This window comes from Amblyomma americanum, chromosome 10 (assembly GCF_052857255.1).
Source record: "Amblyomma americanum isolate KBUSLIRL-KWMA chromosome 10, ASM5285725v1, whole genome shotgun sequence".
Lineage (NCBI taxonomy): Eukaryota > Metazoa > Arthropoda > Arachnida > Ixodida > Ixodidae > Amblyomma > Amblyomma americanum.
In genome coordinates this window covers 6,315,979-6,338,024 of record NC_135506.1, presented here as the reverse complement: position 1 = coordinate 6,338,024, position 22,046 = coordinate 6,315,979, and the positions used below count along the sequence as shown (strand labels likewise).

General features: G+C 50.0%; 1 protein-coding gene across 1 annotated transcript; it reads left to right on the top strand.

The window, feature by feature from the left end:
- Window positions 1-6,488: 6,488 nt before the first annotated feature.
- On the top strand, window positions 6,489-11,545 carry LOC144106273 (barrier-to-autointegration factor-like). Its single transcript, XM_077639035.1, has 3 exons — window positions 6,489-6,617; window positions 8,410-8,546; window positions 10,287-11,545. The coding sequence occupies exons 2-3, from the start codon at window positions 8,421-8,423 to the stop codon at window positions 10,431-10,433; spliced, it is 273 nt and encodes a 90-aa protein (XP_077495161.1). The 5' UTR covers window positions 6,489-6,617; window positions 8,410-8,420; the 3' UTR covers window positions 10,434-11,545.
- Window positions 11,546-22,046: the final 10,501 nt, after the last annotated feature.

Sequence of the window (22,046 nt, the reverse complement as noted above, 5' to 3'; positions counted from 1 at the left end):
GGCCATCGCTCCCGAAGCACCCACCCCAGCACCGCGCATCCATGCAGTTTCTTGGGCCTACTGCTGGTCGGGTAGTAGGTCAGAAATCTGACCAGGTCGCAGACGAGCAAGTGATTGCCATGCTAAAGCCAATCGTGAATGCCATGCGTGTGCCGCTTTCCAACATGCACATACCAGCTGCACAGAACGCACTGCAGATGCTCGATTTGTTGAATCCAGTGCTCGCAGCTGTCCAATCGCTGGCACAACGCATCCTCCAGCCTCATCCTTCCGAGAAGAAGTCCGATGCCTACGTTGCCATCAGCATTATCAGCCTCAACGACAAGAAGCCTTTCTTGACACTGAAACGCCTGCGCTTCCTTGTGATGGAGGGCCCTCGATCTGTTCTACTCAGGTCGCAGCAGTCGGCGGCCCTCAAGGTGTGCAGGCTACAGCTGCGGCGGCCTGTGACTTAACAGGGCTTGTGTCATTGCCTGTCGTGCTTGCTACGGACGGCATTTCTCTACTTCTTATTCTTTTACGCTCCCCTCATCCCTCTCCCCCAGTGCAGGGTAGTCAACCGGAACGTTTTACTGGTTAACCTCCCTGTCTTTCCTCTACCACTTCTCTCTCTCTCTCTCAACGTAGAGTAAATTTGTAATGAAGGAGTAATAGCTTTTCTTTGTTGCCGTATGACTGCGCTTGGGTGGATGCCACTGAGTAATTACTCACTTATTACAAAATCGTTAAGGTTTGGTTTATTGGTTTGTTGGGGTTTAGCGTCCCAAAGCGAGTCAGGCTATGAGAGGCACCAAAATTTTAAGGTACTTATGTTGTTTACCAGGTTGTAATATGCATGAATTAATAGATGCCGAGGAGACCTTTTAGTGTCCGGTCATATTTATTCAAATGTTCAGTTTTAAAAAAATTGTTTTGTTCGAAATGGTTAACAACACGCCAGGAAGTGGGCGATGAGCACGCTTTGTCTTAAATTTGCTCCTTAATGCTCTCGCGTTAAAAATTATACCACTTATAGTCTAGCATCTCTTAATTATGCGCACATAACGTTTTCTACCTGCGTGCTTAAACAGCCCATCAGTTTTACGCGATATCCAAGGTCGCATACCGAATTAATCGTACCGTGGGAGGATGCCGGCATGGGAGTTAAGTAGTGGCGCTACTTGTTGCGGCGCGCCGCTCTTCTCGAAAAGTCGGGCGATAATCCGGCGGAGGGGAGGGGCTTTCGGCACTTCGTATCGCCCTTACTCCTCAATCAGCAAGTGCTCCACCGGGCGCCGGAGGACGTGGCTGAGTGGAGTAATAATAATAATAATTGGTTTTTTGGGGAAAGGAAATGGCGCAGTATCTGTCTCATATATCTTTGGACACCTGAACCGCGCCGTAAGGGAAGGTAAAGGACGGAGTGAAAGAAGAAAGGAAGAGAGAGGTGCCGTAGTGGAGGGCTCCGGAATAATTTCGACCACCTGGGGATCTTTAACGTGCACTGACATCGCACAGCACACGGGCGCCTTAGCGTTTTTCCTCCATAAAAACGCAGCCGCCGCGGTCGGGTTCGAACCCGGGAACTCCGGATCAGTAGTCGAGCGCCCTAACCACTGAGCCACCGCGGCGGGGCCTGCTTCGTGTAGACGGTGAGCGTTGCCGGATCGCATGGACAGCCTTGTAAACGCAGCCGCAGAGACGAAGGTTTGCGCGGAGTTCTCCTCGCCTCTCCGCGTCTCGGCGCGAGCGTTTGTTTTTCTTTCAGATGCACTTTGCTGCCAGTTGCATTTCTTTTCGGGAGACAAGCACTCTGCGGCCACTCCCCTCCAGCACGGCACGCCGCATTGCAGACACTTTCGAAAAAAAATATATACGGTGCTCGTTGTGGGGCCTCTTGGGCCCTGTTAGAGCCCACCTTCACGCTCGGGCATTGCCGTTAGCTCCTGCTGAGACCGCAAGTAGTAGCCATCCACGACAGCGTCTCGTGCGAGTTGTTCCATACCAAACTGAACATTTTTTTGACCCAATAAATGAAACGCTAAACCTTGGCGGGACGCAGATTATTTTTGCGCGTTGCTTGTTTCTTCTGTGTGTGTGGTGTACGAGACAACCACGAAAGCGTGAGTCGCAAAACGAACCTTGTACGCATCGAACCTTTTTGTAAGCTCTCTTTTACCCAGTATTAAATGCAAGTGTTCTTTGTTCATCAGTTGCTTATTCTTCAACGAATGTCAACGTATTCACGACATAACAGTGCACAGCATACGTTCGGTTCGAAATCCAATACGAATGAGTTCACCAAGCTAATTCGATAGCGAACGTCATTCGACCCTAATGACATAAAATGTTGCCGTGTAGCGGCCGATTAAATACATTAGATGCTAATTCCATTCGATTTGAATGGACAGGGGTATTACTTGCCCCTTTATTTTGCTTTGCCCCCTTTATTTCCGGGATTGAGCGTATACCTCTCCAGACGCGCTCTGAAGAAGCGCGGTTTTCGTAGTCCCGTCAGATTGTTGCGGCAGGAGAAAGAATGGGAGTTTCTGAACCTACTCAACGCAAGTACCGTTCGTGGCTAGGCCACCCGGGAGCCCCTGGAAACGCTTTCAACGCTGCTCAACAGAACTTTCTGTGGTGCGGGGTGAGTGGTGGCACATAATATGCATACATCGGCAGCAGGAAACTGACCCGCGACCGGCGAGCCGTTAGCTGCTTGCGTTCCCGTTGATATATAACAACGCATAGCACACGCAGAGAGCAGTGAGGGTGAGAACAAGTGCAGAAAACCTTCCCGTCCGAAGAGAAGCGCGGCCGTGCATGAAGCCGGCGGACAGAGCAGATCGCCCTGTCATTAAGTCCGTCGCGAGTGAGGAGAGCCTACCGAAGGAAAAATTCTAGGTCAACTCTCGGCACGCAAGCGGTGTGACTCAATGTCTGTGCCGTTCGCCCAAGGTCGTGGGACCGAATCACCCCTGCTCGATTGATCTCGTCGCCGAGAGTGTATATGTGAGCGTGAAATGTACTGTAGAAAAAGCGTTGCGCATTCCAAGGCGTTTCATATATAGCGGTAACTGCACTCAAGCCTTGAGGAGTCGGCCAACACTTGGTAGCTTTTCGCAGCCATCGAGAGCGCCCGGCTACCTTCATCACTCTGGTGTGTGGCGACCCGCGTAACCTGTGCCGGCCTCCATTTATTTTCCTCAAGACCAATTTTACTTCCTTCGCTAACATGAAAGACGGAGACGACAATATTCAAAGTATGGTTTATGGTTTTCGGGGGTTTAACGTCCCAAAGCGACTCGGGCTATGAGGGACGCCGTAGTCGAGGGCTCCGGAAGTTTCGACCGCCTGGGGTTCTTTAACGCGCACTGACATCGCACAGTACACAGGCCTCTAGAATTTCGCCTGCATCGTATCTAAAGTATGAAGAAACTTTTACCGCTTGCAAACGAGGACGAACATGAGGAAGACAACACGCGCGCGTCTTCTTCATGTTCGTCCTCGTTTGCAAATGCTTCATCACGACACACCAACTCGCCCGAACAACCACTCTGAACCAAAGTATAGCGCTACAGGCTACCATGTAGACACTCAACTCCGGAGGCGGCTCAGCGAGGTAGCTTTTTCTATGCAATAAAGAAAAAAAAATTGACAAGGCTCTTAGGCTCCGCCTTAAAGGGGCCCTACCCCGAATCACATAATCAGTGCATTGTTTTGCCTGTTGGCAGCATAGAACGAGTTATAGAGATGCTATTAGCATCAGTCGTACCGCGTACACTCCGGTTTTTAATATTTTAATAAGCTCGCGAAAACAAATTCATGCCGCTGACGGTGTCACCATACAGTGGCGGTTTTTAGCATTGGATATGACATCACTGGCCGGGAGCTTGATGATTGGACAAACAGTAAATATACTGCAAATTGTGTTAATAAATAGTTATACGTTTTTTTCCCATGTTTTTGCGTTTTATATTGCATCAATAAAACCAACTTGTTTGCCTTAGATAAAAGCGCTCTAAAGCAAGTAAAGCAAAAATACACCACCAGAGGCTCTGGCTTTTTTTTTTTTTTTGCATCGAATGACTTTGTGCCTCTGTAACATTAAGAGACCAGAAGCGGGTAGAGTGGGTGTGGGAACAAACGCGGGTTAATGACATCCTAGTCGAAATCAAGAGGAAGAAATGGGCTTGGGCAGGGAATGTAATGCGAAGGCAAGATAACCGCTGGTCCTTAAGGGTAACGGAGTGGATTCCAAGAGAAGGCAAGCGTAGCAGGGGGCGGCAGAAGGTTAGGTGGGCTGATAAGATTGAGAAGTTTGTACGCAAAGGGTGGATGCAGCTGGCAAAGGACAGGGTTAATTGGAGAGACATAGGAGAGGCCTTTTCTCTGCAGGCTGATGATGATGACGATGACGCATCCTACGACCTAGCACACAAAACTTGTGGCTACTCTCTATTTATCTGAGAATCACAGGGGATGTCAAACCAATTGTTCACCCTTATAACGACAGCCTGGAATCTGGCAGCCCTGATGCCATAGGTAGCATAAGAGGGTTCTCGGACAGCTTCCACCCTCACCGTTCAACTACGTTCCTACTTGGCACTCGCGGTAATACAGGACGTACTACGGCCGCCACTATGTACGAGGGTGGCGCTGGAGAACGCTCTCAAGGTTCGCTTACACGGCGCATAAATACCCCTGAAAGCTGCACATTGGACAAGCACAGGACACGAAATTCGGAGGTCGTGGGTTCAGATCCCACTGGTGGCATGAGGTTGTTTTTCTTCTTTTTTTTATTCTCCCATTGATGAAAAACTACAAATAAAAAAGACATCCCTCCGCTGCTTGGTTTCGGTGGCTGCTGGCTTCCGTCACCACGATCTAGTAATTAATTTCAACCGAAAAAAGAAGACATCGACCAAAGATTTGTGTCAAAACAAGACGTTTCGGCTTCCATACTGAAATTTATTGTAGAAGAGCGACGCTTAAGTGCGCCTCAATAATCGTCCCAGGCATCATGCGTAGGTTGGCGGGCGATTGCTGGTGTTACTACCATTAAGTCTTTTTTCAGTAGTCTGGATCACCAAGGACTCGATATACTGGCGTGCAAGCCAGTTCTTTTCTCTGGCGGTGATAGAAGCCCCTTCCCGGCAGATATCATGACTCGCCGGTACGGCGTGCTCCGCAAGTGCGTTGGAAGTGACTTTATTGTTCTTCACGTCCAACATATGTTCTTTCAGACGCGCAGGGAATTCGGTACGCAATACCCGGAACTTTTTCTTTCCTCAGTTTTTCGTTGACATTCACGAGCTCGTGCCGTAACTTGCGGGCGGGAACGAGGGAAACGTGCACGTCGTACGTGCGCAGGACACGTCCCAGTGCTTCACTTATGCCTGGTGCATAAGGTATGGCGACAGGTGCTTGGCATTGGCTGCCTACCGGTTTCACTGACCGCGCACCGAGCGGCGTTCAACGGAGTCCACAAAGTTCCTCGCGGAGCCACAGTTCATCACGTCACGGCGCACTTGTATCAGGTCCTAGGCACGATATTCAGGTCTTGAGCATATTTTCTGGGATCGTTGAATCAGCGAAGCCGCAACTGCACGTTTGTGGCACGCCGGGTTGGCCGAGTTAAAATGCCGGTACCTGACCGTGTGGGTGGGCTTCCTGAAGACTTGAAACAACAGGCGGCGGCCATCTTTCTCCACTGACACGTCCAAAAAAGGCAGACGGTTGGCAACCTCCTCCTCGACAGTAAACGTAATGGCCTCTGCGATGCTGCTGATGTGCTCTGTGAAGGCGGCGAGTGCATCCTTTTTCATGATGCAAAAGCAATCATCAAGACAGGGCAGGAAGACCTTCGGAGCTCGGTTTTCTATAGATCTAGTAATGCGAAACAGTTGCGTCGTAGCAATTTGAATAGGATCGAAATGGCAGTAGAGTGAGGAGTAAAAGGCAATGGACACATAATTGGAGTAGAATCAGAAATGGAATAGATTGGCGAGTGAACGAATGATATCGCATTTCCTCCGCTTCAATCCAATTGTTCGCCCCTAATATATATAATTTTATTGATGCTGGTAACTGTTCGGATGGAAAGTTCCGGAGTATTTCGGATAATTTCGCACTCGTGTTCGACTTCCGGGTCCCCCTCATGTCCAGCTTCAGGTTTGCACGACGTTCGACTTAATTTTCCTAGAATTGCGGCTAAAAGCATCGGTGCTTAAAACGCTCGTGCATTCTTTTGGCAACCACAGGTGGCCAAAACTGCTTCGTAACACTCATCCACTCCGGCCCCTTTGAGATCGTGCGCAGCTTCGTGATGTTGAACCGCACATGCCGCATCGCTTGCGCATTCCGAACTTCGCCCCCGTCAAGCGGAGCGCTGCGGCGGCCGCGATAAAACCCGCGCGACCGCGTTGTCTCGTAAGCCGTTGCACAGCTATTCCGAAACTTCCCGAGGCGGAGGCTGCCGGCGCAAGGCCAAGCGTACGTATGGCGCCTGCGTAAGCAACGACGTAGGAGGGGAGCAGGAGGGGCGAACGGCAGTGAACGCCATCATTCGCTCGGCGCCGTGGCTGAACGAGGCAGCTCGTGGTCTCACCGGGTTCCTTGCAAGTATCCTTGCCTAGGTAAGTTCGCACCGCACATCTTTTTCGTCTTTCCACGTAAAAGGTATACGCTTAAGTGAACACTGCTTCACTGCCAGAACCCAACACGCGGGCACGGTTTGAAATATACTTCATTTAATTGCCTTTAATTCCAACAAAATTCAAATTGTAAATAAAAATTTTGAATACGCAGTAAAATTGGAAAAAGAGGGTAAAAAATAGAATTAAAAATATTGAAATTTACGCATAGTTACTTTGTTACTTTATGAATGCCTTGTCTTAAATGTGATGTCTTCAAATCTTATAAAGTTAATCTGTATGGATATCATGGCAATAGTTATATAAGGTACTTTTCTATGACAACGTTATTTATTGCCACAGAGCATAAAGGGAGTTGCGGTCCCCCTTAAGCTGCAGTCACGTGGTTCCGGCACGTCACGGAGTAGGTGTACTCAAAGGGGCGGGGGTTAGTTTGAAATCGACACAATAGCCAAACGGGCGAGTTGCCCTATTCGAGTTGGTGGTACATATTGGTGGAAAACAGCGCAACGACGCGGACAGAGTGGAAGAAAATACAGGACAAGCGCTGACTCACAACTGAAATTTATTTAAGGAAAGCAGTACATTTTGTAGACAAAGTGGCCAACTTATCAGTATTTTTCCTTACCTGTATTTTTCTTCCACTCTGTCCGCGTCGTTGCGCTGTTTGCCACCAATTGAAATCGACGCTACGCTGTGGCGACGCCGCGAACTAGTCTACGTCACTGACATCTCAACTAGTTCAAAGACACTGACGTAGATCGGAGTTTTCTCTTGTAATGTCGTAATATGCTGCCTGCACTCATTTCACTTCTGCCTTGCAGCTTATTTGTACAAGTTCGTGCACACACCATTTTGTAAATCCCGCCTATTGCCAGAGTCTGTGTAGTCTTCCTTCGCAAGCTACAGCGCGCTCGTCTTTAATAATAATAATAATAATAATAATAATAATAATAATAATAATAATAATAATAATAATAATAATAATAATAATAATAATAATAATAATAATTGGTTTTTGGTGAAAGGAAATGGCGCAGTATTTGTCTCATATATCTTTGGACACCTGAACTGCGCCGTAAGGGAAGGGATAAAGGAGGGAGTGAAAGAAGAAAGGAAGAATAGGTGCCGTAGTGGAGGGCTCCGGAATAATTTCGACCACCTGGGGATCTTTAACGTGCACTGACATCGCACAGCACACGGGCGCCTTAGCGTTTTTCCTCCATAAAAACGCAGCCGCCGCGGTCGGGTTCGAACCCGGAAACTCCGGATCAGTAGTCTTTGCCGCTTTTGATGTATAGCGACCCACGCGACCAGAGCTCATTAATGGCTGCGCTGATAGATGGCGCCACGAGACCTGTGTAGCCGGCGCGCGTATTACGTAATGACCGCAACTCACGCGGCGCTGTCGCCTTGCTCTTCAACCGTGCTCTTCAAGTGCAAGCATCGCCCCACAACAGTGACGTTTTTATGTTTTATGTTTGTAGAATAGTGATAACATAACCTTGCAGTTCTGCTTGATATTATTGACCGAAGTTTTATATCTCGGCTGTACCCCCCCCCCCTTTTGTAATGCCCAAACCTTAGGGTATTTAAGGGTAAATAAATGATGATGATGATTAGATTTTTTTAGTTTGCTTTTCTGCAAGCGTAGCAGCTGACAAGGTAACAAGTGTTGAGAATTTTTGTTTGCAACCTATTACGGTACCTAGTTCTGTCTCGTGTTTGCAGTGATGGCCCGAATCTAGAGATATTATCCTCTTCACTCTTGCAGAAAAGCCAGCCATGTCGACGACATCAGAGAAGCATCGCAACTTCGTTTCTGAGCCAATGGGAGACAAGGACGTCACAGACATCGCTGGCATAGACGGCGACCTCGGAACGCGGATGAAAGACAAAGGGTTTGATAAAGTGAGACTGCCTCGGAGTTTTTTGCTCTAGACGCGTACCTAACCACAAACTTTGCCACAGCGTATCTTACCAGTACTCGCCTGAGGGCAGAAACGTGGAAGCTAACGAAAAAGGTTCAGCTCAAGTTAAGGACAACGCAGCGAGCCATGGAAAGAAAAAATGATAGGTGTAACGTTAAGAGACCGGAATCGGGCAGAGTGGCTGAGTGAACAAACGCGGGTTGATGACATCCTAGTCGAAATCAAGAGGAAGAAATGGGCTTGGGCAGGCCATGTAATGGTGAAGGCAAGATAACCGCTGGTCTTTAAGGGTAACGGAGTGGGTTCCAAGAGAAAGTAAGCTTAGTAGGGGACGGCAGAAGGTTAGGTGGGTGGATGAGATTAGGAAGTTTGCAGGCAAAGGGTGGATGCAGCTGGCAAATGACAGGGTTAATTGGAAAGACATGGGAGAGGCCTTTGCCCAGCAGTGGGTATAATAAGGCGGATGATGATGATGATGATGATGATGATGATGATGATGATGATGATGATCGCTTTTAGCTACAATAGGCCAATATGACAGCGCGTGAGATTTTATACTTATAATCATCGTTAACCTTTATCAACCCAACTACTTCCACTGTAGCACGAAAGCCTCTCCCATAGGGCTCGATGGGAGAGCGCGTCCTAATGATAAACACACTGCTATTTCTGCGTTTTTCACTGAAAGCGATAAAATGAGAAAGAAAGAAATATAGCTGTATCGCTGCCACCGGGTGTCGCCCTTTCTTTTAAACGCGGATCGCTGAGGCTGTGCTACTGCACCATTCACTTCCAAACTGCGATCACGGGGACCTCTTCGACCTAGACGTCATGAGGTTAAAACGAGTAACGATAATTTGTTTCATTTTTAATTCCATTGTCTCCCATCAATTAATATGTCGTTTACTGCCGAGAACGAAAACAGTATAAAGTCATCTTTAGTGTACCTTTACTAGTAGCGCAAAATAGTGGCAGAAAATGAGCGATTTTTTTTCCCTATCCTTTGGACCACACGCGGTTGGCAAGTCCCTTTATAAAGGACTATAGACACCTAATTTTATTCGCGTTTTCTTCTGTCAAACGATGCATTAGACATAGAATACATGGATCGCCGGCTGGTATTTCTCTAAAACCGCTAAATAACTTACAACTGAATTTTTTTCTCTCATGCTGGCTCGGTTTCATCGACCGAACGACGACTGTGATGTCAAGTTGATGTTTTGGTCACGTGACCCACTAGAAAAACTGTAATATATTCGCTGTTATGTAGTTTTAATTCCCTGCGCCATTTAATCCAGCCTCTTTCAAGGCAAATGACAATGACAAAAAATGACCTGCCAGCAATTATATGGTCTATTTTTTACGCCTTATGTCATCTAAACACCAACTACGCGTCACAGTCATCGTTCGACTGACGAAACCGAAACAGCGTCATGAAGAAATTTAATTATAAATTATTTAGCGGTCGTGCACGAATACCGCAGGGTGCTCCATGTATACGAATGTCTAAAGCATTGCTTAGAAGAAGAAAACACGCAAGCGAAAATTTGTTGTCTATAGTCCTTTAATACCAGAAAAGGGAAACGAACGAGTTTTTTTCAATACTGTCTGACGTCATAAGTGGTCGCTACCAACTGTTTGTTAAAGGACTCCGAAAGGAGTCGTTGAGAATACGCGCTCAGTATGTGCCGCAGTGTAATAGGGTCGCCCCTTGTTTCAGGCCTACATTGTCGTGGGCAAGTTCCTCGTGACAGGACGGAACAGGGACGAGTTCATCCCCTGGCTGAAGGACGTGGGTGGTGCCAACGACGAGCAGGCGGAAGCCTGCTTCCAGTGCTTGAACGAGTACTGCCGCGAGTTCTGCTGAACTTCACACGGTGCCCCGGCAGCGTTCCTCGAAACTTGCCTTTAGAGAGAGAAGGCAGGTTGTGCGAGTTTCTCGAAGAGCGCTTCATCCATCCAGGGGGCAGTGTATACTTCGTACTTGGCTTGGCTAGTGTTTTGCCTAGAACGGGGACTCTGCTGCGTAATCATAGCGGCGGCTCGGGGCTGCAATTTGTGCCTAGATAAATTCTTTTAACCTTCTCAGATAGGGCAATGGAAAGTTTGTCCAGTATGTTGGACAGCAGATTCAGGCATGTAAGACGGTTCGGACCCATAGAAATCTATTTCTCATCCACCTTTGTTGTAAGTGCTGCTTCCATTTCTGTCCTCGTGACGAGGTTCAAAAAAAAAAAAAATCGGGTGTCAGCGTATTTTAAAGAGAACGTCCAAAAGAGTAAGCTGATTCGCTTGCATTTTCGCGTGCAAAAATTCACGTTTAAGCGCCGCTTAGAAAATTGCTCTCCCTAACGGTGGAGACGAATGCTCTAATTTTCTCGGAAATGTCAGAATTTCCTCGGCATCGCCCAGCATAGAGTATAATGTTCGGAATGCAGCCAAATATATTTTAACCGTGTTTTTTTTTTATACCACTATTACAAGGACCAAAACACTTGAAACAAAAAAAAACCATGCCGCGATTCATATTCCGAAGCTCAGTGGGCAAAGGGCGTTTCTTTAAATTTTTTAGTAAATTTTAATGCAAGTTGCTCTTTGGTATTAGGCGCATATGAAAATTAGCACATCCTTTGTAGGGGGATTACATCGAGGAAGGCCGCAGTCTTGCCGAAACCGTCTTATTGCACGAACACGAGCCAAGCTAAGTACGAAGTGTGCTTTTTCCCGGCATCCCCGGTATGGCTGAACGAACAGAGCGGCGCTTTTCCCTCTGTTTGGTATGTCCTTAGAACTTTATGACTGCCCGATGTCTATTTTCAAGTTCATGTTCACTACACTTTGTTACTTAAATTGGAACGCCCCTCCGGGAACACCTACTTCCTGCGTTTCTTTCAGCCGCTACCATTCGTTCATGTGCGCGGCGCGTCATCATCGTTTTTGTTTCATCTCATCTAAAATAAAATGACTATATATTGGCCACTTTTATTGTCTAAAGAAACAGAAGAGTGCGCTGGAAAGTAATTCTTCAAGACGTAGGTGGAGGCAGAAAGCGGCACCCTCGTATACAATATACGCGCCGATTATCGGCTGCGTCGTCAATGAAGCACCTGGTTGTGCAGACGATGACGCTGTACGTGCATTGTTTACATTAGAAATCGCTGGACAGAAGGCCACGCAGACGGATGGCAGCTCCGAAGAAAACCGTCGTTGTTCATCATAGCGCGTACCGTCATCGCTATCACTTACTAAGTGCCTTGCGCCGTCAGTGCGAATGAGCACATCTCCGTGAAGGCGATAGATGGCGCCAGGATTGCGGCAGCTGTAAAGCCCTTGGAAATTCTAAAGTACGGACATCTCGCACCACTGCTATACGCCGCCTCGCCGGCGCACCGGGCGAAAGCAATTTTTGTTTTCGTGATTTTACGCGACTACGGTGGCGACCGGAAGTGGACAATTCAGCTCAAATACGTCGACTTCACCTCAACCTATAAATAAAATCTGGTGTTATCACTCAGCCTCGACCTCATCAATTGAAGTTGAGGTATCCTAAGCCACTTTCACCTCATTTTTCCAGAGGCCACTTGCTACCTCACTCAACCGTATTTCTTAGGTCTAGGTCGGATGTTGGACCTCAAAAACCAAACTGAAATTGTGTAGGTGAATTTGAGGAGGCGTCTCAGAGGTGTTGAGTTAATAAATATGTAGTGCATTTATACTCGTGAACCTGCAAGGCAACAGGGAAAACTAGTATTGTGGCATGATATTTCATGGGGCTTATTTATGACATGCACATGGGAGAACCATCGCATGCCGCTGTTGCTCCTGGTCTGCGGTATATATCGGCCACATCGTGTAGATGTTCCTTACGGGTTGCAAACCGAGGTGGGGCTTCAGCGGGTACCATCATTACGTCTCGGGGTACTTTTGAAAGCGATAGCTTCACTACGCCGTGTGAAGCTGATTTCGCCGAGCCTGGCACAGCCCCATACTACACATGCGCCGCGCAACAGGTGCAACAAATATTCAGGGGCAGCGTAAAAATCAAAGGACACGCACACTAAATGATTAAAAAAATCTGGGTCAAGGCCAGAAATCGAACCAGGGCATTTGGCGCTCGAGACGGGGACGCTTCCACTGTGCCACAAACGGATCTTTCTTTTTCTTTATTGCATGGAAATAGTGCTGCCACAACGGATCGACGTTTGAACATGAATAAACGCGCATCTAATGAATGCACGGTTTTTCTAGAAACGTATCTTCGAGATCGATACTTAGGCATGCATGAGTAATTATGAGCACGTAAAGCACAGATGTCGGAATTAAGATCAATACTGAGGCATACATGAGTAATTATGAGCATGTAAATTACAAATGTCAGAATTAAGCGAGTACCATGCGTTTCCAGAATATTCCTCTGTGCTTGGCGTGCAGTCGTAGCGCCATCCTGTATCAACCACTGAAATCCCCCCTTCGCCATGCACAGCCGGTCTCGAAGGGGGCGCGCGTATTTTCTGAGTCAGCGGCTTCCCTGAATGCTGATGTGCCATATAAGATAATCAGCGGGTGCTCGATCACGAGGGAACGCTATCGCGTTTCACTCTTATGGCGGAGCTTAAGCGCCTCCCAGTTTTTGTGATTACGTTCGTTCCATGTAAACTTTTGTAAGCATGACAGTTTTCATATTCGGCAAACTGCTTCACGTTTACATGCTGGAATTTGGAGGCCGCTATCGTGAACGCTTGAACCCACAATCGATCAACGATGATGTTCTACCACGTGGACTATAAATTAAGTGCCCTGAGGGGGATTGCCATGCTCGACACGCTCCAGGAATTTTACAACAGACAAAGAGGCTTTGCCACATAATGGCGTAGATGCCTGCATTCCGAAGAGTGACACTGTAGGCATCGAGGCTTCATAGCTCGTAATAAGGGAGTAATTATTTGTTAGCATCCACCTAAGAGAAGCCGTATGGCTACAACACAAAACTGCACAGCTTTCGCAGAAACTTCGTACTTGAAGAAAAATACTTCCTGGCTAAGGGATTCGAAACCGGACCACCGCATCACTTCATTACATTTAAAAGTACTCGACTTTGGGAGATTATTTTTTAGACCAACCACAGCTGATGTGAATTCAGAAAGACTGCTGTAACAGCGCGCACCTTCTAACACGTGGCAAAGCGAAGAAACCATGCCATTTCTTTCTACCTGTCATTCGGTACAAATTTGTGACCTCACAGGGAACTCGCACTGGTACTGGACGTTGGTCTCATCACTTGTCGGTCATACTAACGTTATTTTCAGATTGACGGAAGCTGTACGCTTTGTATATGCGACAAATGTTGCTGCCCAAGAAGAGCCATCCATCAGTCCTTGATGACGTCGCTTCACTAAACTTCACACGGTCCTCATTCTATCTTCACACAAGGTTTTCGCAAGGCCAGAGCATTTGGCTCTTAAGAACATATGAAACCTTATCTTGAGCATGCGAGGAAAACGAAGTTCGAGGTTCCTATCACGTTCAGAACTAAATTACTTTTTACGTAGCGTAGTGGTTCCAACCGCCCAGTCCCTCCGCAGTGATTTAGTAGATATGACGATCGGCTGCTGAGTCAGAGGACAAAGGGGCAATATAACCCGCCCTGTTGCGGCAGCATTCGATGGAGGCGAAATACAGAGCCCAGTTATGAGGAAAACCCATTTTCAAAAGAGTCCAGAGAAACACAGAACGTTAATTTGGGAATAGGCGAAGTGTTTCGCGTGCGTACGTTATGGAAGTGAGCATTGTGCTTCCTGATCAGTCAGTGCACTCACCAGAGAGCTGTGACGACCGCACATAGTATGCGCGGGTCCACATGGGACGGAGAGGCAAATAGACACCGCAAGACTCAGTTGGAACAAAACAGATATATTCAATAATTACATGTTATCGAGTACATGATGCAGAGGATGGGGTGCCCAAGCTTACAAGTTTTCGTCAGAAGGAAGGGAGGGACTGCGGAGTGGCTTGTCTTCTGCCCCGGCGGCTTGGGCGCTTGGGGCCACCGAGGACCAACTCCCCAACGGTGTCATCTCGGGCCTTGCTCGTCACCCCACTGACCAGCTTCTCTTGTTTTTTTTTTTTCAAGGCGAAAGCCTTTAATGGCCCATCTTTGTCCCTCCGTCCGCGAAATCTGTCACACTATAGCTGGGAATCAAATGACGTCAGCGCGATAAGAAAAAAAAATCTTTTGTGCACGGTGGGATTCAAACCACCATCCATCCGTTCCGCAGACGAGCGCACTAACGACTACGCAACTTCCTGCCAACGCATATGTAGCCCGTTGAGTTCTAAGCAGTGCAGGTTGGGCACTATTATTATTATTCTTTTTTACTCGCCCACCCTAATTTTTGTCTAGACCGCTGGAGAGTGTTTTCGGAAAGGCGTCAAATCAGACGTGTGCCTCGCAAACGGCCGCCAGTGTCTCCAGCATTTAAGATTCACAAACTATTGTGTACTTAATCAACGTCTTAACCACACATCAGTGACACAAGCAGCAACACCACACTAAAAGCTTTCGCCTCACCGCACTTTAGGACAACAATGTGCCCCCTGAATTTTTTTTCGTCCATTCGAGCGCTCCTTCTTTCCGGGCTGGAGCCTCGCCCTCCGCTCAGCGTTGGCGCCGTCGCCCGGCATTCCCCGCCTTCCCCGGAACACCCCCCCCGGCTTGGTTCCCTTCCCCTCTTGCCGGCGCCTCAGTCAATCTTGCAGGGTGTGCTTAACCAGTTGAATGCTTGTCGGCGTGCGAATCTGACGGCCAGGCTGTCGGCCTTGGCCCCCGACACCCGACGATACCTGGCGCCATACAATCTCTTGTTCAAGCGCCTCCGGGGTCCCACAAAGGGAAGAAGAAGAAGAAGAAGATGATGATTTATTGACTCTACCCTTTGTGTCGGGTCGGGTGGGCACCATGTCGGCGCCCCAGAAGATGTCGCCGGAGACTGCGGCCCTCCGGAGACGCGAAGCGCACTGTGACCATGGGGAATGCGACATCCTGTCAACCCAAAGAAACTGGAGTTGTTCGAACGCCTACAAGCCGCATTCCCCTCTGGTAATTGACATGCTCGGTGACACACGCGCGAGTACGCTTCAACGGTGACTTGTTCAGCACCGATTTTCTTAAGACGCAGAGCTGTCTTTGCTTAAGATTATGTCCCGTCTGATATTTATGAACCCTGCTTGGAACGCGCGCGGAGGTGATCTCGACAGCCCTTCAAAGCCATAGATATATGATGAGAGCTAAGGACAGAACTATTCCCAAGCTTTTAGGAAATCTGGGGCCGCTTCACCTATATGTGTAGGCAAATCGGAAAGGGCGGATTTCTTTCGCAACACCGGGCTACAGTCTATTTAGCAAAATAAAGGAGTCCGCACGGACTTTTCGCTAAGCTGCACTGGTTTGATTGGCGCGCTCGAGATTACAGCACGTCGGCATCACCGTGTTCGGCGATTTTGCGACATACAGAAAGGTTCGTGCGTGTTATGATATTACACATTCTAGAAGCCGAAGACCTCATGATAACGCACTGCATTTGTTGACGCAGTGCCCTGATTAGAAAGTCGTAAAAGTCGCCCGATAGTTTACTGACAGGATTTCGAAACACGCAAGTGCGAGGTGAACGAGCCTGCTGTAATGCCTTGTGACGCTCCTTTCAAGGCGAAAGCCTTAAATGGATCGTCGTTGTCCGTCCGTCCGCGAAATCTGTCATACTATAGCTGTCACTCAAATGACGTCAACTCTTACAAGAAAAAAAAAATCCAAATGTACGGCGATTAGAACCAACATCCTTCCATCCACAGCCGAACGTGCTAACGACTACGCTACTTGCTGCCAGCGCGTGTTTAGTTCTTGTCTAGGACACCTTACGGGTAGGGACATTTTCTTTTTCGCTTTTTTTATCGTCCCGCAATAATTTTTGTCTAGGACGCTGGGCCGGCCAACATTATTTTTCTTTCTTTTTTCTCTGCCCACACTAATATATGTCTAGGACGCCGGAGAGGGGTCGCGGAAAGGCGTCGAATCAGACGGATGCCTCCCAAACGCCCTCCAGTGTCTCCAGCATTTAAGATTCACAAACAATTGTGCACTTAATCAACATCTTAACCACACATCAGTGACACAAGCAGCAACACCGCGCTAAAGGTTTTCGCCTCACCGCACTTTAGGTCAACGCAGTGCCCCCTGAATATTTATTTTACTGCGTAGCTTGGCTGATAATGACTTTTTCCCTTTTTTTGCTTACTTTAATTCATCCAACCAGTGTGTTCGTACAGCCTTCGTAATTGTACAGTACACTCTGATTCCACTGCAATGGCGGTCGCAAGTTTTTAGTCCTACAGTTTACATGCCTGCGCTTTCAGCGTTTTTTCTCCCTTACGGGGTTAACGATTGCCATTACTCTCAGCAGACTAAAGCTTGGACAGAGAGAACACTAACCGCCGAAGGAGGCATGACTGACGTGCGCGAATTCAAGGACTTAATGCTTTTTCTCCTGTAGCAAAGAGACGAACAGAGGTACGAGTAGTGCCATTTTTATTCCCCGTTATTTCAGTTCCTCGCCGTTCTTTCTTGTTGAAGCAGGATGAACAGAGAGTTGGGACTTGGCACTTGCTGTCGGCGTTATTTGTTGATGAAGAATAGGCTATCGGAACTGACGGTCACGTCAGAGCGATCTATTACGAAAAGCTGTTGCAAGGACGCTTCGCGTAGCTACATTGTGTCCTCAATTCAAAGAAGACTGTGCCCACCCGGAAAATCTCTGTTACGGCATACGCAGACACGCGATATAAGCACTTCGCATAATTCGTAGCCGGCTGCGCTGCATAGTGTATGCGCCGACGAAGGAACGGTTGGTAGTTGGTGCAGGGAATCAAATAAGAATAAGTATTTTCCTGCTTATGCTGCGTTTTTGTAATGCGACTTGTCAGGTGATGAAGGAAAAAAAAAGCGGGCTCTGCTTGGTGGTCTAAGGCGTTGGAAAACGACGATGCTCTCTTTGCGCTGACGTAGATTCGAGTCACGCTGGCTGAAGTTTCTTTCGGAGTTTTTGAGCATGAAACCTTTTAGCTGCCGTTGTCGGCGAACCGCGGCTGAACACATTGGAGCCAGAACGGGGCAGAACACGGAGCCGAACCTAAACGACCGCGGTGAAACTTTCCTTCACCCCCTGGTGGCCATGAGACTTGACATCCGCCGACGCGCGATCTTGCGTTCTGCGCACGCGGAAAGCAGTAGTAAGTGTTTAATGTAAAATAAAAACAAAAAGGAAGGTAAAAGATTTTTGCTAACCCCAGCATCTGGCGTCACTACGGCGGCGGCACCTGAGCTGGGCAGCGGAAATCATCAGCATCATCATTTATTAACCCTTAAGGGTCCCTAGGGACATTAAATAAGGGGGGGATACATGGTGTCCGATAATAAAGGATAGCAGGCAGTTTGAAGAAGTTGAATGAAAGAGGTGAGGGGACAGTAAGAAAGGATAGAGGGACAGGTGATAAATACACTATTTACATAGCAATACATTTGTACAAGTTGCGCGCGCGCAGGCTAAATAAAGAAAAGAAAAACACGCGCACAACACTTTGCACACAACAGCTGGGGTGGGGCGCCCAGCTGTTAACCACCCGTTATAGCACACGCGGAGCGTTCGGCCACTACGCGACACTACCTGGCAGAGAACAGACGGGACGTCAAGCCCGCCTGTTCGAGGAATGCACAGAGGCTCACCAATGTTCGCTCACGGGTGCGAGCACTGCAGTGCGGCCACAATAGCGCCCTGTAGGCCGCGAGCATATCACGAGGAGCGTCGGCGAACGCGGCACAGCGAAGGAGCAGGTGCTCCAGTGTTTCCACTGCACCGCACCCGTAACACACATCACTCGTCGCGATTCCGTGACGCTGCCGTCGTTCCCCGGGCCGCACGCAGCCAGTGCGCGCGCGCAGGATCATAGCGCGTTGCGACCGCGTAAGAGCACTGCAGCCGTTGATGCTGTTGATGCGCTCACCTCCGGCGATGCGTGGGTCGGGGTGCTGCCTTCGGAGCTGTTGCTAGATGACCGCTCGTACGTCCTCCAGCGCAAGGAGCAGGTCGCTTGGAGGTAGTTGGTGTGCGGCGGTCGCGAATTCGTCGGCCTCCTCGTTGCCAGCGATGCCGCATTGACCGGGCACCCACTGTGCACGCACAGCGCATCCTTTCTGCGCGAGGCGCTCGATGCGTGAGCAAATGTCGCGCACTAGTGGGGCACTGCGGCCGTAGCACTGCAGGCGGCTGAGGGCGGTGCGGAAGTCGCATAGCAGAGCACTCCTGGGTAGCGGAGGGACTATGGAGAGCAGCAGGTCCAATCCCAGCCGGATCCCCATCAACTCCGCCGTGGCGGAGGAGCGCAGGAAGGTGGCGTGTGTGCAGACGCAGTGCGCGGCTGGTAGCCGCCGCTGCGAGGGAGCGTCTGTCATGGGCCACTGAGCCATCAGTGTACACGAGGAGATGGTCCTGAAGCTCCTCGTGTATGACGGCTCTTGTCAGCTGCTGCACAGCACAAAGGGGAGTGCTCCGCTTTCCCGTGATACCGACGATCTCGCTGTATCTCCGAGGCAGCAGGCCAGGGCGGGCAGGGGCCGTAGGGGGGTTCAGTGAGGCGCTCGTATTCTAGAAGCGCCGCGCCCATTCGAGAGCGCGGGATCACGCGCATGCGCTGCAGTAGCGGGCCGCCGTCCGGTGCGTGATGGAGCCGGTCAATGTGATGCAGTGCATGCCCTACGCGCTGCTTGGAGCTGAAACGGCCATGCTCCTGCCTCGGCCAATGTGGCGGCGCACTGCAAGTTTTTGGGCAGGCCGAGGCACACGCGCAGGGACTTGCGGTGCTGGAGTTCCAGTTTCTTCCAGCACGGTTTGCGCACCGGGACAAGCGGCAACGCGTAGAGTGCCGCCCCCAATGCTGCGGCATTGTATAGCCGCAGCGCGGCTTGCTGGGAAATGCCCTGGCCTCGAGCGGTGAGCTTGTGCATGGCGGCGGTGATCCTCTTCATCTGTAAATAGGCCTTGGTCGCCGCGTGGCGGAAGGAAAGGGGCCAGTCGATGTCTAGGCCAAGGTACCGCGCCTATTATTCTAAAGAATCGGAGTCCCGTCCAGTGACAGTGGCGCAAGGCGCGAGCGCGAAACGCTAGCCATGGCCACCGATTTGTCCGCGCTCAGCGACAGACCGAGGCCGTGCAAGCAGACGTCGATTGCTGTCAGCGCAAACTGATGGCACTCCCGCACGCGGAGCGCTTCGCCGGGTGGCCCCCGGCACCACAGAGCAATGTCTTCCGGATATATGGACACGTACACATGGTGTCGGCTGCTCGTGGGGAGGCAGGCCGGCACCACCTACATGGTCACGTTAAACAGAAGTGGTGATAAGACAGAGCCTTGCGGCACGCCCAGTTCCACCGGACGAGGCTCGGAGAACTTTCCCCCTACTCGTACGCGCATGGTGCGCCCGCTCAGGAAGCCGCGAATATATCGCAAAAGGCGCCCGCCGACACCGGCTCCCTCAAGCACCGCGAGAATTGGTGCGCGGTGGACGCTGTCAAAGGAGCCCGAGACTTCCAGTAGCAGCAGCAGCGCGACCTGGCCTGCCGCCCTGGCGTGCTCCAGCGCTGTGACAACGTCCGATATCGAATCAGGCGTGCACCGCATCCCACGGAAACCCTTATGCCGCTCGTCAAACAAATCAGCCTCCGCCGCTCGCTCGTTGAGACGCTGCTACGCCATATGCTTCAAGAGCTTACCCGCCGCCCATGTTAATGCCACTGGTCGGTATCCGCTTAGCTTTGTAGGTGGGCGCCCTGGCTTTCGGATAGGGCAGAGTACCGCGGTGCGCCAGTCCTCCGGTAGCTCCCCGCGTTCCCACACCAGGTTGATCCGCTGCAGGAGGATCTGTTGTTGCTCCGCATCCAGGTTTCGCAGCATCTGGTAGGTCACCCCGTCTGGTCCGGGCGCCAATCGACGGCGGCAGCGCTGCAGCGCATTGTTCACTTGTTCAGCGCCGCGGTGAAAGGCGCGTCACAGGGACCTTCCGAGTTGACGGGAGAGGGATTGGCGTCGCTTCGGGGGCACTCGGGAGCAGCCATGCTAGCTGCGTTTGCGAGGCTGGGCGGCGCGAACCGGTCGGCTAACCGCTCTGCGAGCTATTCGTTAGCTCCGCCCGCTGGAGATGGCCAGGGCAGCAAGCGGTTGAGGGCTTGCCTGTGGTTCTGTGATGCACCGCAAGGTGTCAAACATCCTCCTCGAGCTGGCGTCTTCTTGCATCCTTTGGCATAGTGAAGCCCACTGCCGACGGTATAGATTGTTGGCGTGGCGGCGCGCAGCCGCGTCCAGGCGGTTGTAGACTGTCCAGTCGGCGGCTCTGTCAGTCCATCGCGCCTTTCGCTCTGCGCGATCTCTCTTCTGGCTCTGTTCGAGCAGTTCGTTGTCACGTGTGGGATGCCCCGCCCTCTCCTCTGCTCTTCGGGTGGCTGCGAGGGCGCTCCGGACCAAGCTCGTGTAAAAGGGGGCGCTTGAGGCGGTGCGGAAAGGTCCAGTGCAGCAGTTTCCGGTATCGCCTTCCGGCTGGTATGAAAGATTTTTAAACGGCAAATTTTTATTCAGTACATTTCAAAATGCAACCTAAAAGGTAACTCACATCCGCAGAGGACTAATTTACTTGAGCGCAAATAATTCCAGGGAGAGAAAAAAGAGAGGGGCGGGAAATATATTTCGAGAGATTGATTTAAACGGCAATTTTGGCTCAAAAGCTCCTCAGTATGCTACCTAAAAGGGAACTTATCCACAGGAGTAAATAAATAATTTTCGTGCTGTGAACGTTTGGTTAAAAAAAAAGTACTCAGAAACCAGACTCGAACCACTGTCCTGCGCGCTCGAAAACGCAGCACTAATCCAATTAGATGTTGTCTTATCCATTCTCAAAAGTATTGTCGTATATCCGCGCATGCGCAGAACAGCAGATAGCGCACTGGCGAATGTCGGGTGTGACCATGCACTGCGCCGCCATTTGAGGGGCGCATGCGTCAGCAACAGCGTCTTCCTAGTCTCGTGGCGGCCGCGCGATGACAGCACACGGCGCGAAGCAGCCCAACTTCTGTCCTGCAGCTCGAGAGGCACTTTATAAGCGAGGCGACAGCGCCGCGCGAGTTGCCTTCCTTGCGTAATACACACTCCGGCGTCACGGGTCCCGTGGCGCCATCCATCAGCACGGCCAGTAATTAGCTCTACTTGATTTTTTTTTTCGACGTGGTGCGTCTGGCCGAGGTGAAAGTCCGAGCGTGCCTTTAAGCACGTACTGACGCCATGCCCTCTTCGGCACGTAGCAAGCGCTTTTCGTGCCGGTCACCACGCATAAAAAGCGGCAAAGCTAGCTGAGCGCGCTAGCTGTTGCTCGCGAAGAAAAGCTGTG

Bases quoted from the DNA above. Each gene is read 5' to 3' on its own strand.
- LOC144106273 (XM_077639035.1), top strand. From the start codon at position 8,421: ATGTCGACGACATCAGAGAAGCATCGCAACTTCGTTTCTGAGCCAATG. The intron at 8,547-10,286 runs GTGAGACTGCCT...CCCTTGTTTCAG, and splicing joins AAGACAAAGGGTTTGATAAA to GCCTACATTGTCGTGGGCAA.